This window comes from Phoenix dactylifera, chromosome 11 (genome assembly GCF_051530095.1).
Source record: "Phoenix dactylifera cultivar Ajwa chromosome 11, Ajwa_hap1_PhDact_Kaust_v1.1, whole genome shotgun sequence".
In the NCBI taxonomy this organism is placed as follows: Eukaryota; Viridiplantae; Streptophyta; class Magnoliopsida; order Arecales; family Arecaceae; genus Phoenix; species Phoenix dactylifera.
In genome coordinates, this window is record NC_143200.1 from 16,627,702 (window position 1) to 16,647,808 (window position 20,107).

General features: G+C 42.9%; 1 protein-coding gene across 2 annotated transcripts; it reads right to left on the reverse strand.

The window, feature by feature from the left end:
* Positions 1–414: 414 nt before the first annotated feature.
* On the reverse strand, positions 415–8,012 carry LOC103713760 (uncharacterized). Of its 2 annotated transcripts, none has more exons than XM_008800778.5 (8): positions 7,888–8,012; positions 7,016–7,186; positions 6,456–6,518; positions 6,077–6,143; positions 5,850–5,950; positions 2,370–2,414; positions 1,582–2,052; positions 415–859 (listed from the first exon to the last, which is right to left on the reverse strand). In XM_008800778.5, exons 2-8 carry the CDS (start codon positions 7,148–7,150, stop codon positions 689–691), a joined length of 1,053 nt encoding a protein of 350 aa, XP_008799000.3. In that variant the 5' UTR covers positions 7,151–7,186; positions 7,888–8,012; the 3' UTR covers positions 415–688. The 2 variants fall into 2 exon arrangements, with proteins under 2 accessions (XP_008799000.3, XP_008798999.3); XM_008800777.5 differs by having other exon boundaries at positions 7,799–7,998.
* Positions 8,013–20,107: the final 12,095 nt, after the last annotated feature.

The window sequence follows — 20,107 nt, forward strand, 5'->3', positions numbered from 1 at the left end:
TGGAGAGCTTCATGTTATGATGCTGAACATTCAAAATTGTTGCCAAACAAGCAGAGTAGAGAGACCATGCAAGAACCCTAAATTTTTGAGATGGCTGATATGGCAGGGATCCAAGCATGCCCCAGCTCTATGTAGTGCAAAAGATACACTACAGAAGATCAAGAGTTATAGCTGGTGAAGCCCACACCGGCAGCAAAATCAAGTACATTTAACCTAGATATGGTCCCAAAAATTCAAGATCCTGCTTGGGGCAAATTGGAAACAGGCCTAACCTTTGAATACAACAATTTAATCAATATGAGAACATTAAGTGGTTATATTCAATGAAGTGACGGGTCACGTGAGTATTAAATCAGAATCCAACTTCCTAATAACTGGAGGCATCAGCTAGTACAAGTGAAAAACAATATGGTGTTGCGTATGCACTGGAGATAAAAAATTCTATAATGAAGATTCTACAAAAATATTGTTCTGGTGCACATATCATTATATATATAAAAAAGGACAAGATTTACGAAATATTAGCAGTGACACAAATCTGCATGCCTGTGGATCATGTGATCCAGGAAATCATTATTAAGCAAACAAAAATGTTTGTGCTAACACTATATATACAGACTTGGTTCTTCGTAGATAATTGCAGAATTATGAAGCCAGGAGTGTAATTTCCTCCTCTTTGCACCCCAAATTACTTGAAAAAAAATTTCCAGATTTCTCTGTCTGAAAGTTCAGCAACAACATGGATACCAAAATTGCCTTCCTCATCCACTAGGGCTTTCAGCTGCCGAGCTCCACCATTCGAACCAATATAGTTCTTCTTCGCAGCCAAATACAACACTCCATAAGGTGGCCGTAGGCACTGCATCAATAAGATTTATGAACAAGTGTTGTGATGTCAAATTATGACTGCATGATATACCATAAAATGCTTTTCCAAATTTCAAGAGCCTGAGTTCAGCTGGCCTATGGCTCAGCAGCTGCACCCCTTCTTCATTTGGAGAAGGTTTCAGGTTCAGCCCTTGGAGGTGATTCTCATATGGTCTTTTCAAGAAATGATTTTGATGCCTCCACCGTTATTTTCCCCTCAAAAGAAAAAAAAAATTCAAGACAATAGGATACGAAAGGTATTGCTTCCACTGACTGCTCTTCACATCTTAATAAGAAAGCATTCCTACTTTGGTCTCTAGATGATTGGCTAGAGATAATTTAGCCATTTGAGGGTCTATAGCAAATTTTCCTTTTCTGTTTTACAACTGCGAAATGCCTGAAGGCATCTGACCAACATTGACACAATAAGATGAAAGAAAATAAAGAATTAGTTGCTGCCTCTCCAGAATCAGTAAAATGTTATGTAGAGTCATAACCATCATAGAAGATGGTTAACCTAATTAATGACATTCATCTTACACACACCCTGCTATGACCGATCAGAATCTATTATGCCGATCGATTGGTACATAACACTGGTGAGTCAATTTATTAGAATTTCAACCAGTGGCTATCATGGTTTCTGCTCAAGTCAGGAGCGGAAAGACTGAAGCCTGAGAACTGGAAGGAGGTGAAACATAAAGAGAAACTAACCTTTTTTATGAGAGCATATAGCTTCCGCAAAGAGCTTGTCGAGTAAGGGATCTCAGTAATTAATATAATGTCATATCCACCATCACCAGGATCTGTCTCATTTGCCCTCTCCCATGCGCGGCTTCCAGAGAGTTTCCTTGACCGCCTAGAGGAGGTTTCATGACCAATGATGCTCCCATCCTGACTGCTACACCCATCCATGAAATCATCCTCTGAGAAACCGAGGCCCAATCCAGGTGCCAGCTCAAACCCATCACCCTGCACCACTGACAGGACCGTGTGGAGCTCTTCCCAATCCCCAGCATAGAAATGAACATCATGAGCCAACTGTTGTCGAGATGGAGTAAGGGGGCTTTCTGGTTGGCGGCTCTGCCTATCCTTTGCCTGCTCAAGATTTGCAAGGACATTCGGCATAGTCTTGCATCTTATGGTTTCTGCACTAGGATCTTGAAAATGCACGGTGGAAGCACCCTAAAATAGTTAAAAAAGAAACTTCAGATACTAGATGTCACATACAATATTACAGTGGTAAGACATCAAACGGAAGGTATTTATGCCATGGAAGCAAGACTTGTCCTAAATGGTGCCTAACATAACTATTTAAACTGCACAGTCCCACCTAACAACTATGCGGAAGCCGCATGCCACATTGGTAGCAGTGCAGGACATATTGCATGGATGTTTAGTTCACCTTTCACCTAGTTGTGTGCAGAATTAGGTCAAACAAGCATGTAGTTCAACAACTTGAAGAGGGAACTAGGCTTAAGTCAAGCAGGGTGAAAAGATACCTTCAGGCAAGCAAAAGTCCCAGGAAGCCCATAACCACAACCAAGCTGCAGCAAAAACCAGTAAGAAATTTTAGATACAATTTATGACAAAATAGATAATACAATAGTTTGCAAATATCATATGCAGCAAAAGAACACTCTGCATCATGTTCTTTCATTGAGAAATAAGAGGGTCACTATGTATTTAGTTTTGATTTTGATTGGAGCTTTTCAGTGATAGATCAAATATTGATGCTCTTCTTTCCCAATTAAGTCAATAATTTAATTTATTTAGTATTGCTGATTGGTGGGTTTCTCACTGGCCCTTGCAACGCGACTTCTGAAGTTGAGCTGTCTCTGGATAATAGTCCAAGGACTCCATTTATTCCAACGATGAGCATTCAATACATAACAAGCTTTACAAGATTTTTGCTAAAACAAAGAAGAAAACAAAAATGAGGGGCGAATTTGTTGCCCACCTGAAAGGAAAGGGAAGTTTGTGTTCTAAAGTTACAGGAACAAGTCTTACTACACCAAACAGGCTAATAGGAAGAATTCTTACTACAACAAACAGGCTAATAGGAACAATTCTTACTATACAAAACAGGCAAGTAGTTATATCTGTACAACAGTGCAACACCTATACTAGAAATAATTTATGAGCTATACTAAAGTTATGGAAGGAGATGGTAGAGTAAAGACTGAGAATTTGTTCAGAATGAAGAAAAATGGAAAGGACTTAGTTATACTTAACCAATTTGGATTTACATTAGGAAGGTTGATCAGTGAGATTGTTTTTCATTAAGGCAACTATGTAAGATTTGGGTGCAGCTCTTCTATCAAACGGGAGGAGGTGATAGAAGTTTACTGGATATGAATAGATGAGTTTCAGAAAGTCTGGCATACTAGACTAGAAGTGGTACTTGAGACAAGCTTGCTTTCAAGTTGGTGGTCCTATAGTAGAGCTTGACCTCACACACAATCTAATTTATATAAGCTGGCTCTTGATTTTCAGGATGCCCAGGTTAACACATGTATAGTGCTAAAAGGATAAGTAGGCAGATGCAAATATTCTATTAGGCATGAAAATTTTGAAGGATAAAAGCACATTAGTCAAGGAAACCAAGATATTAGGGTGCCAGTGGCTACTTGATCTGAATCCTACTGAAAATTGGCCCTTTATCATAGAACACTCAATAGATCAGGCCTATATCCAAAGATGGACCAAATGCTTTCCATCTAAGGTATGGATCAGTCAGAATATGCCTTCACTTGAACCAAGAGTGACAATTAGTATAGACATTTCTGTTACAACTTGACCAAATCTGGACATGAACTGTTCACCTGAGTTTTAATTTTACTACATGCTAAAAAAAATTACCTTGCAGATAAAAATCAGCTAAACCTGAAGAAAGCAGGGATGCTGTGGAATGGGGAGCACCAACATCACTAAAAGTCTTAGATGATAATCATACACTGTGATTTAGGTTGAAACCATAGCTTTCCTTATCACTGGATGTATGAATATGCTTTGTATGTGGCAAGCATGACCTTGCAACCTTACTGTACTAAAATCTAAATTTGTGAAGGGATCACCCACATCCCCCCATCTCAGACCCCACCCCCTAAAAAAAAACTATGAGGAAAAGCAATAAAACACACACACACACACACACGAGAGAGAGAGAGAGAGGAGGGAGGGAGAGGGTTATAGAGTCCATGAAATAATGGCAATTTTGTGGAGTAAAAAGACCTTATCAATAGATGGGTCATTGGCGCTGTTGGTCTGAATAAAGGCTTCTTTTGCACTTCTTATGTGATGACACTATATTTATGAGAACTAGGGTCTTCTTACATATTAGAAGATGTAAAAACACCAGCCTTATAACTGGTGTATTACATATTAGAATAGAAATATTTCTTTCTTCTTTTTCTTTTTGCTAAAAACGGGCATTTCATACTACACGGGTACAAATACACCCAGCGGAATCTGCAAACAAAAGGTCCCAAAATGCATCGGGCAAGTCATCCTCACCAACCTATAGGGTGCCTCCTGAGTGGCTTGCAACATACGATGCCACCCAGTCCGCCGCCCCGTTTGCCTCACGATATACATACATAGCCAAAGTAAACCCCTCCCTCACCATCAACCATATATCACGGAGCAAAGGATGAACTCCTCCATCGCTGTGAGGGCCCCTCCGGACCCAGCTGATCACCGTGGCCGAGTCATTCTCCAGGAGGATGGAGCTCGCTTGAAGTACATGTCGTGCATACCGTAATCCCATCCAAGCCGCCCGCAGCTCTGCCCCAGGGACCGAGGTGTCGAAGATCTGACAACCCCCGGCTGCCACCATGCTGGAGCTCGGACCCCTGATAACAAAACCTACTCCTCCCCTTCTGCCTCCGTCCAGGACTGAGCCATCAAAATTGACCTTGAGGAAGCTTGGGGGTGGGGGCCCCCAGGTGAAAAACACCGTATGAGAAGCTGCCGAAGCAGTATGGAGGCCCCAGGTGTCCCGAGTTGTCAAAGGTCTATAATTCGGATCTGCATGAAGGAACTCTGCTGCCTGTACCCGCTCCATCACAAACCGTTGGGACAGGCTAGGCTCGCCGAAAACTCGGCGTTCCTGGCCATCAATACCTGGTAAGCTATGCAGGACGCCCTAATAGCTATAGAACTCATCTGGGGGGAAATGGATCAACGCCAGACCTCCCCCAGAAAATAATCCCTCCGACTCCAAACTACCTCCGGAATCCCGGACAACCTCCAAGCCCCCCTCGCCCAGACACACTGGAATAGTGCATGATTTTACTGACTCGTCTACCTCACAATACTGGCACAAAGGATGAATGCTAACTCCACGTCGGCTCAGCGCCAAGCTCTTCGGCAGACGGTCTCAGGCTACCTTCCAGAGGAATAATGCAACCCTCTAGTGTAGAATAGAAATATTTCTTTATTGGGTGAATGGTTTGTGATCTAGATCATGTTTATATGTTAGTGTCAGCTGCATTACATCAGCCCAAGCAACTTATAGTTAATATTGGTTTTACACTCTAGTTTAAATTGTATCACATTCACAGCTCTACAAGTTTGGTACATGAAGACGAATGATTTGAAAAGGCTTTTATTGACACGAATTTTTCCGTTTTGTAAGAGGAAATTATGAATTAAATTTTACAACCCACTTCATATACATGAGAGCATGGCTAAGAACATGATACCATGGCCACTGTTATTAATCAACTTAGCTTATTCTTTTAGCATCACAGTAACCTAATTAACAGTAAACATGACAAAAACTGAATTAACAAGCAACTGTATAAGTCTGCTGATTGTAGAAAAACCATAAATTTGATCTGAGCTTTAAGTAGTCAGTTATCCTTGCAATATCCTGTTCTTCTCCAAAGCAATGGTAAACTGAACCATGCGAAGATAGAAAGGTCCTCAAATGAGAAAAAATTAATTGAATGACCAATTAAGAGATTGTAGAGAAATACCTCTAGAATCCGTTTGCCTCTAAAGTTCAATTGCCCATCACGAATCTCATGCTTGAGAATATTTACAAGATCAATCGAACTCTCCCAGGATTTCAGAGAACCTGCAACAACAGAATTTAACATAGGGGTAAATCACATCTTCTGCCAGCCCAACAATTATCATTTCATTATAATTAATAACTAACTAAATGTTCTGTAATTCTGATCGCCAGAACCAGTGCACTCACCTTCAGTTTTTGAAGATAATGTCTCAGAACTAGAGAGACCTAAAATATCAGGCACACTAACTCTGCCCTGAAACACATACAAAACACATTCAGCTTTCATCATAAACTCCTATTTGGCACAGATCTGATGTAAACTTGTAGCACCAGTTTAATTTCTTAACAAACAGTATAGTGGAATTTTTTCACCATGGAAATTTTTAATGACAATTAAATCCTATTCGGTTGAGTCATGTATAATAAGTTAGCATAGGCTGTCCAACCAGGATGGGAGATATTCATGATACAGAACTTGATCCTCATCGGCGGATATCAGCAAAATAGGATTTAAGACAAACATGCCTGGAAAGGTAAGAGACTAAATTTGAGGCATGAGACATACCTTGAAGACATTGAGGCCTTGCAAATCAACATTCTCTCCAGCATACTTGTAGGGGTGAGCATGCTGTGAGATAGCAAATGAAAAGTATTTACTCAATTGCAAGGAGAAACAAATGGACTTGTACTTACTCAGCCTAATTATCCTTCATTAGGTTTGGAACAACAAATGGTATGTATGAAATGCAAAGAAACTGAAGACACCTAAAATATCAATTGATAGCACTTGCCAATGACAGCTTGCACTAAATTAATAATTCATACACGAAAAGAAAGGACCAAAGGCTCCAGTTATAGTTCTTCCACTTTAAAGTCAATCATCGTTTCTTCTCTATTTCAACCACCATGCGTTATTTACAGAACCATAATTAACAGTTTTTTGTGGTTGAGAAGAATTCAAAAGCTAGCACATCTATCATGGATATTGAACTCCATCTTTATAACATCATATATCTTTGTGGACCAATAAAAAGCTCAGATTAACTCTGAATGAAAACACCAATGATAAAGTGGCAAGATAGACAACAGAAATCATAGAAATATATTCACCAAAGGGAAAGATACCTTTGAAGGAAGAATCTCAACTGCTGGAGAAGGAAGATGTATGTCTCTTTCAGAAATTAGATTAGCACCATGGCTTTCCCTGTCATGTAGCAACAACCCTGACCAGCACTGTGCCAGGATTGATGGTGCCCGCATTGCTTTTCTTCGATCTTCTTACACTTAGAAGCTAACCTGCCAACATCACCAAATCGAAGTAAAGCATGCATGCAAATGCTGACAAGATTCAAGGCGTAAAAAAACCTCTAACAAACTTTATGAGAAAAAATACTCAGTAAAAGATAGGTTTCATCTAAATTGCATGAAATTCTTCTGTTTTCCTAACTTAATCCCAGAGCAAGTTAAGTAGCATTTGATAATTAAGACAAATACAAAAAATAAAAGCTTATCGATTCAATTAAAAAAACCATATTCTAAAGAATATCGTAAGAAGGTCGATTCAATTTATCAATAAGTAAATGCTGCTCTTTTTACAGTAGTCCAATAAATCATAGAAATTCCATCATGCATTACAAATTAGAGTGCACAAAATAAAATCTTGATCCAGAAACCAAAGATAACTAAGTAAACTAATAAATTAACAAAAATTAGCTTCCAAATTCACAAATAATAAAAAAGCTAGGGAAATCTCCAAAGCAAGGTCCTTTCGAGAGAATTTGAACTCAATTCTTCAAACACCAAGTTTTTTAACCTCTAGTGTCAAAAATATAACTGAAACCATCAATAAACAGCTAAAGAAGCATGCGGTACTGAAATCTCGAGACGGTCTTGAGGAAAAAGCGCTACCTTTCGACAGGCAATGCTGTCAAGAGTAGATCCTTCGAATCCAATTAGTGCAGCAAAAGAGCCCAAAGAAACCTAAACCTAATCCTTACCTTAACTCGGACCTCCAAAGTCCGCGATGAAAGCCTGAGGTCAATGTCGAGAAGAAAGAGGAACGAAGCAAGAGGAAAAAAGGTCAATCAGTGCTTACTGCGAAAGCCACCGAAGTTCCGGAGGTGCCCCCGGATTTTACCGATACCATCCAAAATACCCCTCCACCCCACACGCAGGGCGAAACGCGATTCCCGCCTCGGACGAAGGCAACGGCGGCGCCGCATACTTGGAGATCGACGCAATGGCATTTTTGTAGTTTTTCTCTATTTTGGGGCGAGTTTGTTCATCATCTTCCGCAGTCCAGCAACGGTTTGATTTATTTACGAGAAATCATTTGATAAATTAAATTACTTGAAGGTTGTTGATAAACCAGATCTTAGGTTTAAATTATTATTATGTATTTATATTATTATTTGGACACAATGCGGAGGAGAGCTTCTAATCATGAGCAAATGAAATACCACTAACGCAAGCAGGGGAAAAAAAATAAAGAACAGATAAGAGAGTTCGGTTTGCATCTTTTGTACACATAATTATTGATTTTTTTGCGACATCGGCCATTGAATTGCATCTTACACTGATCATGAAGCACTCCGAACTTCTTCATTCCTTCATTTGCGTAGATCTCAAAGCAAATGTTGTACAATCAAATGGTCAATCTATGCGAAAAAAGGTGAATCTTTTTAAGAAAAAAACATCACCACCGAAGCTAGGGTGGAGGACCTCCCAATGAACAAGGTGGTTGTTTGAATCATTCACATTAGACTAACAGGTGGGGGAAACTTTAGATGGCAAGTGTGAAACTTTGCCGAGTCCATAAATTCAGCAGCAAGAGCATTTTGCTCCACAGAGAATAACTGTAGGTTGGAAAGATTGTCCATCGATCAGAGGATGTAGCTGAGGTCAGTTTTACTATTGCTTGAGGATTGATAGTTCGAGTTGCAAGCAAGTCCATACACTCTTCCACGAGTTGAGATGCAGCACCATATTAGATAGAGATGAAGGCCCAAACCATGGCTCATTCATGGTCTCAATGGATCTACCATTTGGGCTTGAACTGTAAAAAAATATTTAATTTCATAAAGATAATTTCTCTAAAGTGGTCTACATTATCACATTTATTTTAGCTATTTAAAAAATTCTTATTATGCTATTAAAGATTTGATAAATATTCCTTTATGGAGTTAATGTGGATTTAAGTATATATTTAATTCTGTATAGAAACATTTCTTATTCCTTGATGGATGATGTTGGGGGGAAAAACCCCAAAATCATACCACTACGAAGGCGCTCGGCCAAAAAGCGCCGACCAGAAAGGAGCCCAACCAGAGGGGCGCTCGACCAGAGAGCGCCAATCTGAAAAGATGCTTGGCCCAAAAGTGCCGACCGGAGCGCCAAGAGGCGCTCGGACCAACCAACGTCCCAAAGTAGGGATGTTCGGCTAGAAAGAGCCGACCAGGAAGACGCTCGACTAAAGGGCGCCGACCAGAGAGAGCGCCAAGAGGCGCCCAATCAAAATAACCAAGTAGAGATGCTCGGATAGGAACAACCGACCAACGGACGCCGACCAGAGAAGCGCTCAACTAGAAAGCGCTGACTAGAGAGCGCCAGATAGAGGTGCTCGGCTAGAAGGTGCTCGCCCAAAGGGCGCCGACCAGGAGTACTTGAAGCAACCCCGCCACAGGGCGCCCCATTGGGCGACCAGCTCGGCTCGGCACCCTTGCCGAGCCGATGCCTTAACCAAATGTTCAACCTCCGCCTAAAGTCCAAGGGACTTGACAACTCCTACGGCTTGCGACCTGCCACTATCTCCAAGCCATCAAGGCATAAGATCTCCGCAGGCGTTCGGCACGACCTGCCATTAATGCATGAGACTCCCTCAAGTCTCCGATGCACTCAGGCATTTAATGAACACGGCCCAAGACGATCTCCGGATCACTGAACCATCAGAGCGTATGGCTCTACCTGGCCGCCGGTTCATTCGGTAATAAATGCACTTACCATCCACAGACCCCAGGCCCGCTACGGCCGGCGGTTCAACCACTCCAACAGGTCCGATCGACCGTGACAACTCCCTGGTTCCGGTCTGATTCGGCCCCGTTCTCCACTATGCCATAAATGGGCCAAATCGTGCCCAATTATCACAGACAGGGACAAATCCCCCGGTTACCTCCCAGGTAACGTAATCCCCTCCTATAAAAGGGAACCTGGGAGAACCAAGGGGGGCAGGACAACAAAAAAATGGAAACAGATCCCCGGGACTGAACCCGCCGGGAAGCACAGACACAAGGGAGGACATCATCCTCTTCGTCTTCTTTATCTTATCCAAATGTTCTTGCTGTTTTCTCCAGACACTCTCTTCCCTGCTCTCTCCACATATTGGCCCCCTCTGACTTAAGCATCGGAGGGCCGGCGCCGGGGAGCCCGGCCACCGGTTCTCTTGCAGGACCTACGCCCCCCAGGAGGACGCCACCCGCCGGCACGCCATCGACCACCGCTCCTACGGCGGACTTGCACCCCTTCAGGAGGACGCCACCAGCCGGCGCGCCGCCGACCACCGTCCCTGCGGCGGAGCCCCTCCTTCCCCGGCTTCGCGGCGGCCCCCGGGTCCAATTTCCAGCAACAGTTGGCGCTAGAGGAAGGGCCCGAGTTCGCTGCCATGAAGCTAAGAAGCAAAGGGGCTTCCAATGCCTCTCAACGACCTCCACCTAGTCCGGAGCGTTCCGTCCGGAACTCATCACCTCCGACCGAGTCAGTTCATCAAGTTCGGCCGGAGCAGTTCGATGCCCTGGTACAACAAGTGCAGGCCCTGGCTACCGCTGTCCAAAGCCTGCAACCCAGGGGCATCCCAATGGCACCGCCTCCTCCAGCTCCAGTTCAACCGGAGCCCCCTACAAGCGGGTTTCCCCTTCGAGTATCATGCTCCAAGTCCCAAACGCTCAGTCCAAAATTCACCATCAAGATCTCCGGTAGATCAAGTTCCACAAGTCCAACTCGAGCACTTCGATGCGCTTGTGCAGCAAGTCCAAGCGCTAGCTATTTGCAGCCCAAAGCCTGCAACAAGTGGAGGCCCCTCCTGTGCCGCCTCCACGGAATCATGTGAAGCAGAGGAAGAAACTTTCTCCTGACTCCCGAGCCATCTCGAATCAGGCATGGCTCCCGCTGCAACGACGTATGTGGGGGCAACCAGTGAGAAGTAGTAGTCCAAGTCTCACGTCAACGAGTTGGGGGGAAAGAGAAATAAAAGCTGAGGTCCGGAGAAGGAAAGTTATGGAGCTTTAAAATGGGATTGTAAGCCTCTATGACAAAGGGTACAACCCCATTAAATCCCATTATCCTTCCAAGTCTTGTGTCTTCCGGCAGCAAGCAAGAAACCAGCATGTACTCCCTCCTTACGGGCGTAAGTCCTTGGGACGGCGCCCGCGACATTGCTCCCCTTTCAGAGCGTCGCCATCACTGAAGCCCCCGTCGAGCTCATGCAGACCGAGCTCAGAAACCCGAGCGCAAAACACCTAAAAAATCAAGCCAAAGAATGCCGGTGCCGAACCAAGTCCTGAGGGACTTCGAAGCTCGAGAGCTATCAAAATATCTCCAAAAGGTACAGGACGCCACTTTGGCTTCAAATAAATTCAATATTTTATCTATTTTCAGGTTAGCCAACGAGCTCGACTCGTTCTCCTACCCTGACCACGGTCAGGATGCCCTGAGACGTCAGGATGCCCCAATATATTGGGATGCTCTGCCACAACGGGATGCCCCGATTCGTCGGGATGGCCCGAGACGTCGGGATGCCCCGGCTATAGGGACGCCCGAGACGTCGGGATATGAGTTAGCGGTCCTCTCTGACCGGACGAGCTCGGCTCGTGCTCCATCGGCTATGAGTTAGCGGTCCTCTCTGACCGGACGAGCTCGGCTCGTGCTCCATCGGCTATGAGTTAGCGGTCCTCTCTGACCGGACGAGCTCGGCTCGTTCTCCATCGGCTTCCACCGTCGAGCTCGGCTCGTGCTCCCCGAATATGAGTTAGCGGTCCTCTCTGACCGGACGAGCTCGGCTCGTGCTCCATCGGCTATGAGTTAGCGGTCCTCTCTGACCGGACGAGCTCGGCTCGTGCTCCTACCCTGACTACAGTCAGGATGCCCCGAGACGTCGGGATGCCCCGGCTATAGGGATGCTCGAGACATCGAGATGAGTTAGCGGTCCTCTCTGACCGGACGAGCTCGGCTCGTGCTCCATCGTCTTCAGCCAACGAGCTCAGCCCGCTCTTCTATTTTTGGATCTCTGCCGACGTCCCCAAAGAACGGAGTCCGAGCAGAGAAGCGTCTTCAGTCACCTCGGTGCAAGGACGCACACGGTACAAGGTACCCATTTACTTAATGTTTCTACGTTAATGTCTCCATATTGTCTATTTTTGGATTTCTCTGCCGACGTCCCCAAAGAACGGAGTCCGAGCAGAGAAGCGTCTTCAGTCGCCTCGGCGCAAGGACGCACACGGTACAAGGTACCCATTCATTTAATGTCTTTACATTCTCATTTATCTTTACTTGGACTTTTCTCTGCCGACGTCCCCAAAGAACGGAGTCCGAGCAGAGAAGCGTCTTCAGTCGCCTCGGCGCAAGGACGCACACGGTACAAGGTACCCATTCATTTAATGTCTTTACATTATTTTATTCTTGGACTTTTCTCTGCCGACGTCCCCAAAGAACGGAGTCCGAGCAGAGAAGCGTCTTCAGTCGCCTCGGCGCAAGGACGCACACGGTACAAGGTACCCATTCATTTAATGTCTTTACATTCTCATTTATTTTTACTTGGATTCTTCTCTGCCGACGTCCCCAAAGAACGGACTCCGAGCAGAAAAAGCGTCTTCAGTCGCCTTGGTGTAAGAACGCTCATAGCACCAGGACGATCGATGACTGAACTACTTCCTTCGCCCGAGCCAAAAAGCAGCTCGGACTCGGAAGTCGGGGGGTAGTGTTGGTGGAAAAATGGACCACCCCACAAATGTAATTATAGCACCCAAATCCATCAGCAAGCTCGAGCTCATCCTAAGTGATGGAGCTCTTCCGCTCTCGAGCTCATCCTAAGTGATCGGGCTATTCCGCTCTCGAGCTCATCCTAAGTGATCGAGCTCTTCCGCTCTCGAGCTCATCCTAAGTGATCGAGCTCTTCCGCTCTCGAGCTCATAGACCAGAGAGCCGAGACCAGAGAGCCGAGACCAGAGAGCCGAGACCAGAAGGCCGAGACCAGAGAGCCGAGACCAGAGAGCCGAGACCAGAAGGCCGAGACCAGAAGGCCGAGACCAGAAGGCCGAGACCAGAGAGCCGAGACCAGAGAGCCGAGACCAGAAGGCCGAGACCAGAAGGCCGAGCACAGCAGGCCGAGCCCATGCCTTAGCCAAATATCCAATTTCCACCTAACCCTCTAAGGGACCTGACAACTCCACTATAACCTGCCACTATCTCCAAGCCATCAAGGCATAAGATCTTCGCAGGTATTCGGCACGACCTGCCATTAATGCACGAGACTCTCTCAAGTCTCCGATGCACTCAGTCATTTAATGAACACGGCCCAAGACGATCTCCGGATCACTAAACCATCAGAACGTATGGCTCTCCCTGACCGCCGGTTCATTCGGTAATAAATGCACTTACCATCCACGGACCCCAGGCCCACCACAGCCGGCGGTTCAACCACTCCAGCAGGTCCGATCGACCGTGACAACTCCCTGATTCCGGTCTGATCCGGTCCCGTTCTCCATTACGCCATTAATGGGCCAAATCGTGCCCAATTATTACAAAACAGGACAAACCTCCTGTCACCTCCCAGGTAACAAAAATCCTCCTATAAAAGGAAACCTAGGGGGAAAAGGGAAGGGGGACCAAAAACAAGAGGAAAAACCCGGAGCTGGAGAGAACCCTCCTAGACCGGGGGAAAAAGGAAGAAAACAGCACAGACACAATTGAACACAAGATTCTCTTTGTCTTCTCCACATACTCTCTTCCCTGCTCTCTCCACATATTCGCCCCCTCTGACTTAGGCATCGGAGGGCCGGCGCCGGGGAGCCCGGCCACCGGTTTTCCTTGCAGGACTTGCACACCCCCCCGCAGCGGAGGACGCAGCCAGCCGGCGCACCGCCGTCCGCCCTTCCGGTAGCGGAGCTCCTCCTCCCCCTGTCCTGGCTTCGTGGTGGCCCCCGGGTCCAATTTCCAGCAACAGATGAAATATGTAAGGATTATTCTAGAAAGTGAAGGGTTCCTAGTCTTACCTATTATATACAACGGCCTGTGCATTTTCATTATACATTACAATCTAGAAAAAGACAAAAGACAAGAAATTTTCCTCGTAGTCAAAAAGTTTTTTCTTTCACTACCTTATCTTCTTGTGGGTAGATTTGAAATCAGTCAGACATCATGGCGGAGGTAAATAAATCGTTTTCACTGTCTCTATGAATTTATATATATATTGTATGGCTATCATTTATATTGTATGGCTATCATTTCTTTCATCTGGTATCAGAGTGTGTCCTCTATGTCTCTATTTGATGTTTACAAAGTTATGAAAATTTCAAATCTGTTCGTAGTTTCTATAGATTTTTTAATTGCTTGTTTGTTTGAGAAAGGTTATATATATTAAAGATCCACATTGGCAGAATACTCATTGAATACGTAGAATACCCACTGTCATCCTTGTTTTGTTTCTTATTAAAACTCCATTGATGTATTTATTAAAAAAAAAAAAGGAGACATGGGGCGCATACTTGGGACTTGAATCTAGGAACTGGCTTTTAGGCACACAACAACTTATGTCCATCGAGATGACCACTTAGCCCCAACAATTATTTTTATACTTTATATCTGTTCAATTTCTTTTGAATGTTAAAGTTTAGATACCATGAAGTAGTGATTTTTTTCAGATTTCTTTTGGATTAGCCACAGCTTGCTAATTAAATTTGAAAATCACATCTAGTTGAACTTCATAAGGATTTAGTATCTATGTTGTAATTAAATCATAAATTTTAATAATTTTACCCCATAGGGAAATTATTAAATTTTGTAATTAATTAGAATAGAAAAGAAAAATTACAATAAAGTTATCCTCTTGCCTACAGGTGTGGATAATTTTTATTTGTTAGTTTTTGTCCTATTACTAAAGTAAAGTGAATTCATGCTTGTTGCAACCTTTGCCTACAGGTAGGTTAGAATTTACTTTGATTTGTATTATAGCACTAAAGTTTTATATTTGATCATTACAGCTGGTTCAAAATTGTTTCTTGAAAGTGCCGAATATATTCCATTGGTCACAATTTTTCTGACTGGGAAGATGCTTTTGAATTTACCTTGGGGTATAGAGACATTGATCTTGCACCCTGTGAGGACGAACCACCCGTTCCTATGGATAAAGATACGCAAGACGTCATTGATAAGTACCATAAGTGGGAGCCAAGTAATCTCTTGGGACTACCACTCATAAAGTCTCGAGTTAGTAGGAGTATTAGAGATGCTATCGATGATTGTACTGCACTCAAAGATTTTATGAAGGCTGTTGAAGAACAATTTGTTCGTTCAAATAAAGCTTTGGCTAGTACCCTAATGAAGAAATTCACAGCTAAAGTATTTGACAGTTCGAAGGGTGTGCATGAGCACATCATGAAAATGAGAGACTTAGTTGCACAACTTAAGTCTTTAAAGATAAAGATATCTGAGTCATTTTTTGTTCATTTCATCTGGAACTCCTTACCATCTGAGTATGGACCGTTCAAGATCTCTTATAACACACATAAGGAAGACTGGTCTATAAATGAACTATTGGATATGTGTGTTCAGGAAGAGGAAAGGATGCAGCATGATCAACCAGAAAGTGCTCACATGGTTGTTCATGATAAAGGAAAAGCCAAGAAAAGTAGGAATGGCCCACCTACAAAGAGGGAGCATAAAGTGCTACCAAAATTTGATGGCAATAAAGTAAGCTGCTTCTTTTGTAAGAAAAAGGGTTATGTGAAGAAAGACGGCCAAAAGTATCTCAAATGGCTCGAAAAGAAAGATAATCTTATATCTCTTGTGTGTCATGAATCCTTCTTTTATTGATTCTCCTAAGAATTCTTAGTGGGTTGACTCTAGTTCTTCAATCCACATTGTGAATACTATGTAGGGATTTCTTAACAGAAGGAAGCCAATAACAAGTGAACAATGGGTCTACTCAGGAAATAAAGGATGTTCACGAGTTGTGGCAGTTGGAACTTTTAGAATAATTCTGCAATCAGAATATGCTTTAGATTTATTTAATGTCTTTTATATTCTAGATTTTAGTAGGAATTTAGTTTCTATTTTTAGACTGGTTGTAAAAGGATAAGGTTTTCTTTTTGAAAATGAAATGACACTTTTCAAAAATAAAATTCCTATTGGTTCTAGTACTATGGTTGATAATTTATTCAAAATTGATTTAGATCCCGATTTTGAGTAGAATTATTTATCTATGCATACAATTGGTAATCAAAGGAACCTTATAGATGAAAATTCTTCTCTGTTATAGCATAAGAGATTGGGATACATCTCTATGGAGAGGATAAAGAGGTTAGTGAAAGAAGGAGTCTTGCAGACACTCGATTTCACTGACTTCAAAGGTTGTTTGGACTGCATAAAAGGAAAGCAGACCAACAAATCATCTAAAGGTTCCAAAAGGAGCTCAGAAATTTTTGAGTTTGTGCACATAGATATCTGTGGACCTTTTCTACTCTCTGTTTGAATGGTCAGATATATTTTATCTATTCATTGATGACCATTCAAGATACACATATCTCTATCTTATGGATGAAAAGGCCGAAGCACTAGATGCTTTCAAGACCTATAAGGTAGAAGTAGAGAATCAAAGTGAAAAAAAGAAATCAAGATCATAAGATCTGATAGAGATGGACAGTACTATGGTAGGTACATAGAAAAGGGACAAATGATGGGTCCATTTGCAAAGTTTTTTGAAAGTAAAGGCATCATTGCACAATAACTATGTCTGGTGCACCACAACAAAATGGTGTTGCAAAAAGAAGGAATCAGATGCTTATGGATTGTTCGTCCTTTTTCTGTCTACCTAAAAATATGCTAGACAGATCGTTGTTAGAACCGACGAACAAAAGTTAAATTTAATTCTACTCTTACCTTTCCTACTCGAAGAATAGTGGTTGTAAGAGGTCGATCCACAGGGAGGCGATTGGAGTTGCATAAAAATTAAAACGTTCACTTGGATTCGAAATTGATTTTGGAATGATGGGAGAAAAAACATTATTTTGAGGATGTTAAATGATTCTCCAGTCTATTAGAGAATGTTTTCTATTTGAAAATAAACAAAGAAAAGAAAGAAAACTTGCAATTGAAATTTAATGCAGAGTAGGAGTCGATTTCTAAAGACAGAATATAAATTAAAATCGTCAATCGAACTGAAAAGATTCATTCCAAGGTTATCTTAAAATTAAGAATTCTAGAATGCATATAATAAATTGTAGAAAATTTAAAACTTAAACATGTATTGCATAAAAGAAAAATTAAAAGATTGTATAAAAAAAAATAGAAATTAACTTGAATCTAGATCAGGGATTGCATTAAAGAAAATTGATTACAAGAACATAAAAGAAAATCCTTGAAATAAAAGGAACTAACAATTCGGCTGAACACTAAAAAAAATATTAAAATAATACTTTCTTCTTCCTTCTTCTCGGAAAACAGGGCCCCTCCTCTGTTCTTTGGAACCGACACAGAGCACCTCCTTCTCCTTCGACTCTCGGCCTCCACCGAGCACACCCCTCCTTCTTCTTCTTCCCTCCTTCTTATAGCTCTTGGAGACGCGTTGGGGACTCGGACGGACGCTGAAATCGGGCGGACGGCTGGCAGCGATTGTGAGGCGCTGGGATCACGGGATCATGGCTTGGAGCTGGCACGGGTGCTGGGATTCCGGCTCGGGATTCCTTCTTTGGATGTGCCGGACGCGATGCTTGGATCAAGGAAGCGGGATCGAGGGGGAGGACGGACGCGGGATGCTGTCGCGGAAGGAAGTGCTACTGTGAGGAGCCGATTACGGAAGAGATTCGGGCGCTGGGATTTCGGGATGCTTCACGGCCGGCTGCGAGATCTCGGGAGGAGCCGATCTTGGCCTCGGTGGATGGTGGACCAGTCGCGGAAGGAAGAAATGGAAGGGAGGAGACGCGTTGGATCGCTAATCACGGGATGGGATGAGCTTGGATCACGGCTGGTTCACAGGGTCGCTGGGCGGTTGCAGAGGGGAGGCGCGGTCTTGCTTCTTTGGGCTCGCCGATGCGGGATCGCCGATGATGCGTGGAATGAAGAAGAGATTGCTCGCGGACCGTTGCTCTCGCACGGGATGGACGCGGTGCAGATTTGGGAAGTGGGCGTTGAATTCCGATGGCTGGAATGGAGGAGGCGATCATCCGAGATCGCACATGGAATGGAAGGCGATCCGGGATCGATGGGAGGACGCCGTGGACGCTGGGAGGTGCGGACGGTGAACAGCTGGGATGAAGCTTGGAAAGATGTGGCCGTGGGATGGTGCTCTGATTGCTGAGATGGGGGAAACGTGCCATGCTTGGGTCAAGTTGGTGCTATACCAGAATCAATGATACTTTGGTGCGCGCGATTAGGAGCTGGAATCAAAGTTGGGCTGAGACAATGATGGGTGGCAGCCGGTAGTGACTCGACTCCATCAGGGTGATGCCCGTGGGAATTAAGACAAGTCAGATGCAGTTGGGCTCGGTTGAACCTGGACATGGAATGTGGGATGCTTGCACAAATAAAATATTAATTAGTTAATTTTATTTTAAATGATTAGCTAAAATACTAATTAAAATGGCCTGACGATTGCACTTTTGTGCTCTCATCACACCCCCCAACCAGCTTATTGCTAGTCTCTAGCAATTTAGTGCGACAATGATAAATGAGAGTGCAAAAGTGTTATTTATTATATAAATATACTAAGATAAATACTCACTTTCGTAGAGCATTACGATTGCACTTAGCACGTGCAACAAGCCTTTAAACCCCTAGGTTACCCTAGCGGACGAGTGTTGTCTCGTGAGGGTTTGCAGTGAAGTTACCCACAAACTTCATCAGTTAGGAATTTCCAAATTTTAACTCGAAATTTGAACACGTATTACTGTATGAAACTAGAATTGCAAGGACAATAGAGACTTGTTGTTATCATATTTAAACAGACTCTAACTCAAGTGTCATTACACCCAATCTATCTGCTAACAAGTCAAGAATGTAGTGAGGTGCAAGATAGTATCATATAAATGAGTGGCTTTCACTTACTTCCAACATGATCACTCCAATTTTCAAGACTTTCTAGAGTTAAATAGTAATGAACACCCTAGATTTATTTATTCTTTTTTTTTTTTCAGACTGAATGCTAAGAAGAATGACTTGTGCAATATCTAGCCTTATTAAGCTTTCTAGCTAACCCATGTAGCGAGTGTTAGGCCAATGACTCCCGATCCAGATGGCTTAGGGCACTAGGTGTAGAGACACCTTAACAGGCTTAATAACTCAGGTTAACTAGGCTTCAAGGCCAAATTAGTCACTCAGAGTTTAATCTCAATGTCCTCACCTTTTTACGCGAACACTCGCTGCTTGCCAGGCAAGAGGCCCGGTTACTCAGTGAGAAGACTTAAATTAAACTCATTATTTTATTTTATTTTATCTTTTTTTTTTTCTTTTTTTTTTCTTTTTTTTTGGTTAGGCTAGGGTGTTCATCACACATATAACTCTAAATTATCCCAAAAATTAAAAGTATTCATATTAGTCGTAAGTTTACATACCCCACTATTCATGTGCTTACGTGTAGGTGCTAACTCATCTTGTATCATGTTAGCAGAAGATAGGTTGGATGAAAACTTAAGCTAGAACTGCTATCATATTTCTTAACTCAAAGCTATTGTCAGAGCAATTCCTAGTTTGTACAGCCAAAAAGATTAGAGTTTGAGTTAAAAATTTGAAATCCCCCTTTTTTTATTATTTTTTTTTTGAAATTTTAATAATTTTTTTTAATTTTTTTTTAATTGCATAAAAAAAATCAAAAATATTCTCTCCCTTTTTTTTAAAAAAAAAATCAAAAATATTCTCTCCCTTTTTTTTTTAAAAGAAAAATCAAAAATATTCTCACCCCCATACCTAAATCTAACATTGTCCTCAATGTTAAAGAAAATTTAAAGCAGTAAAAGG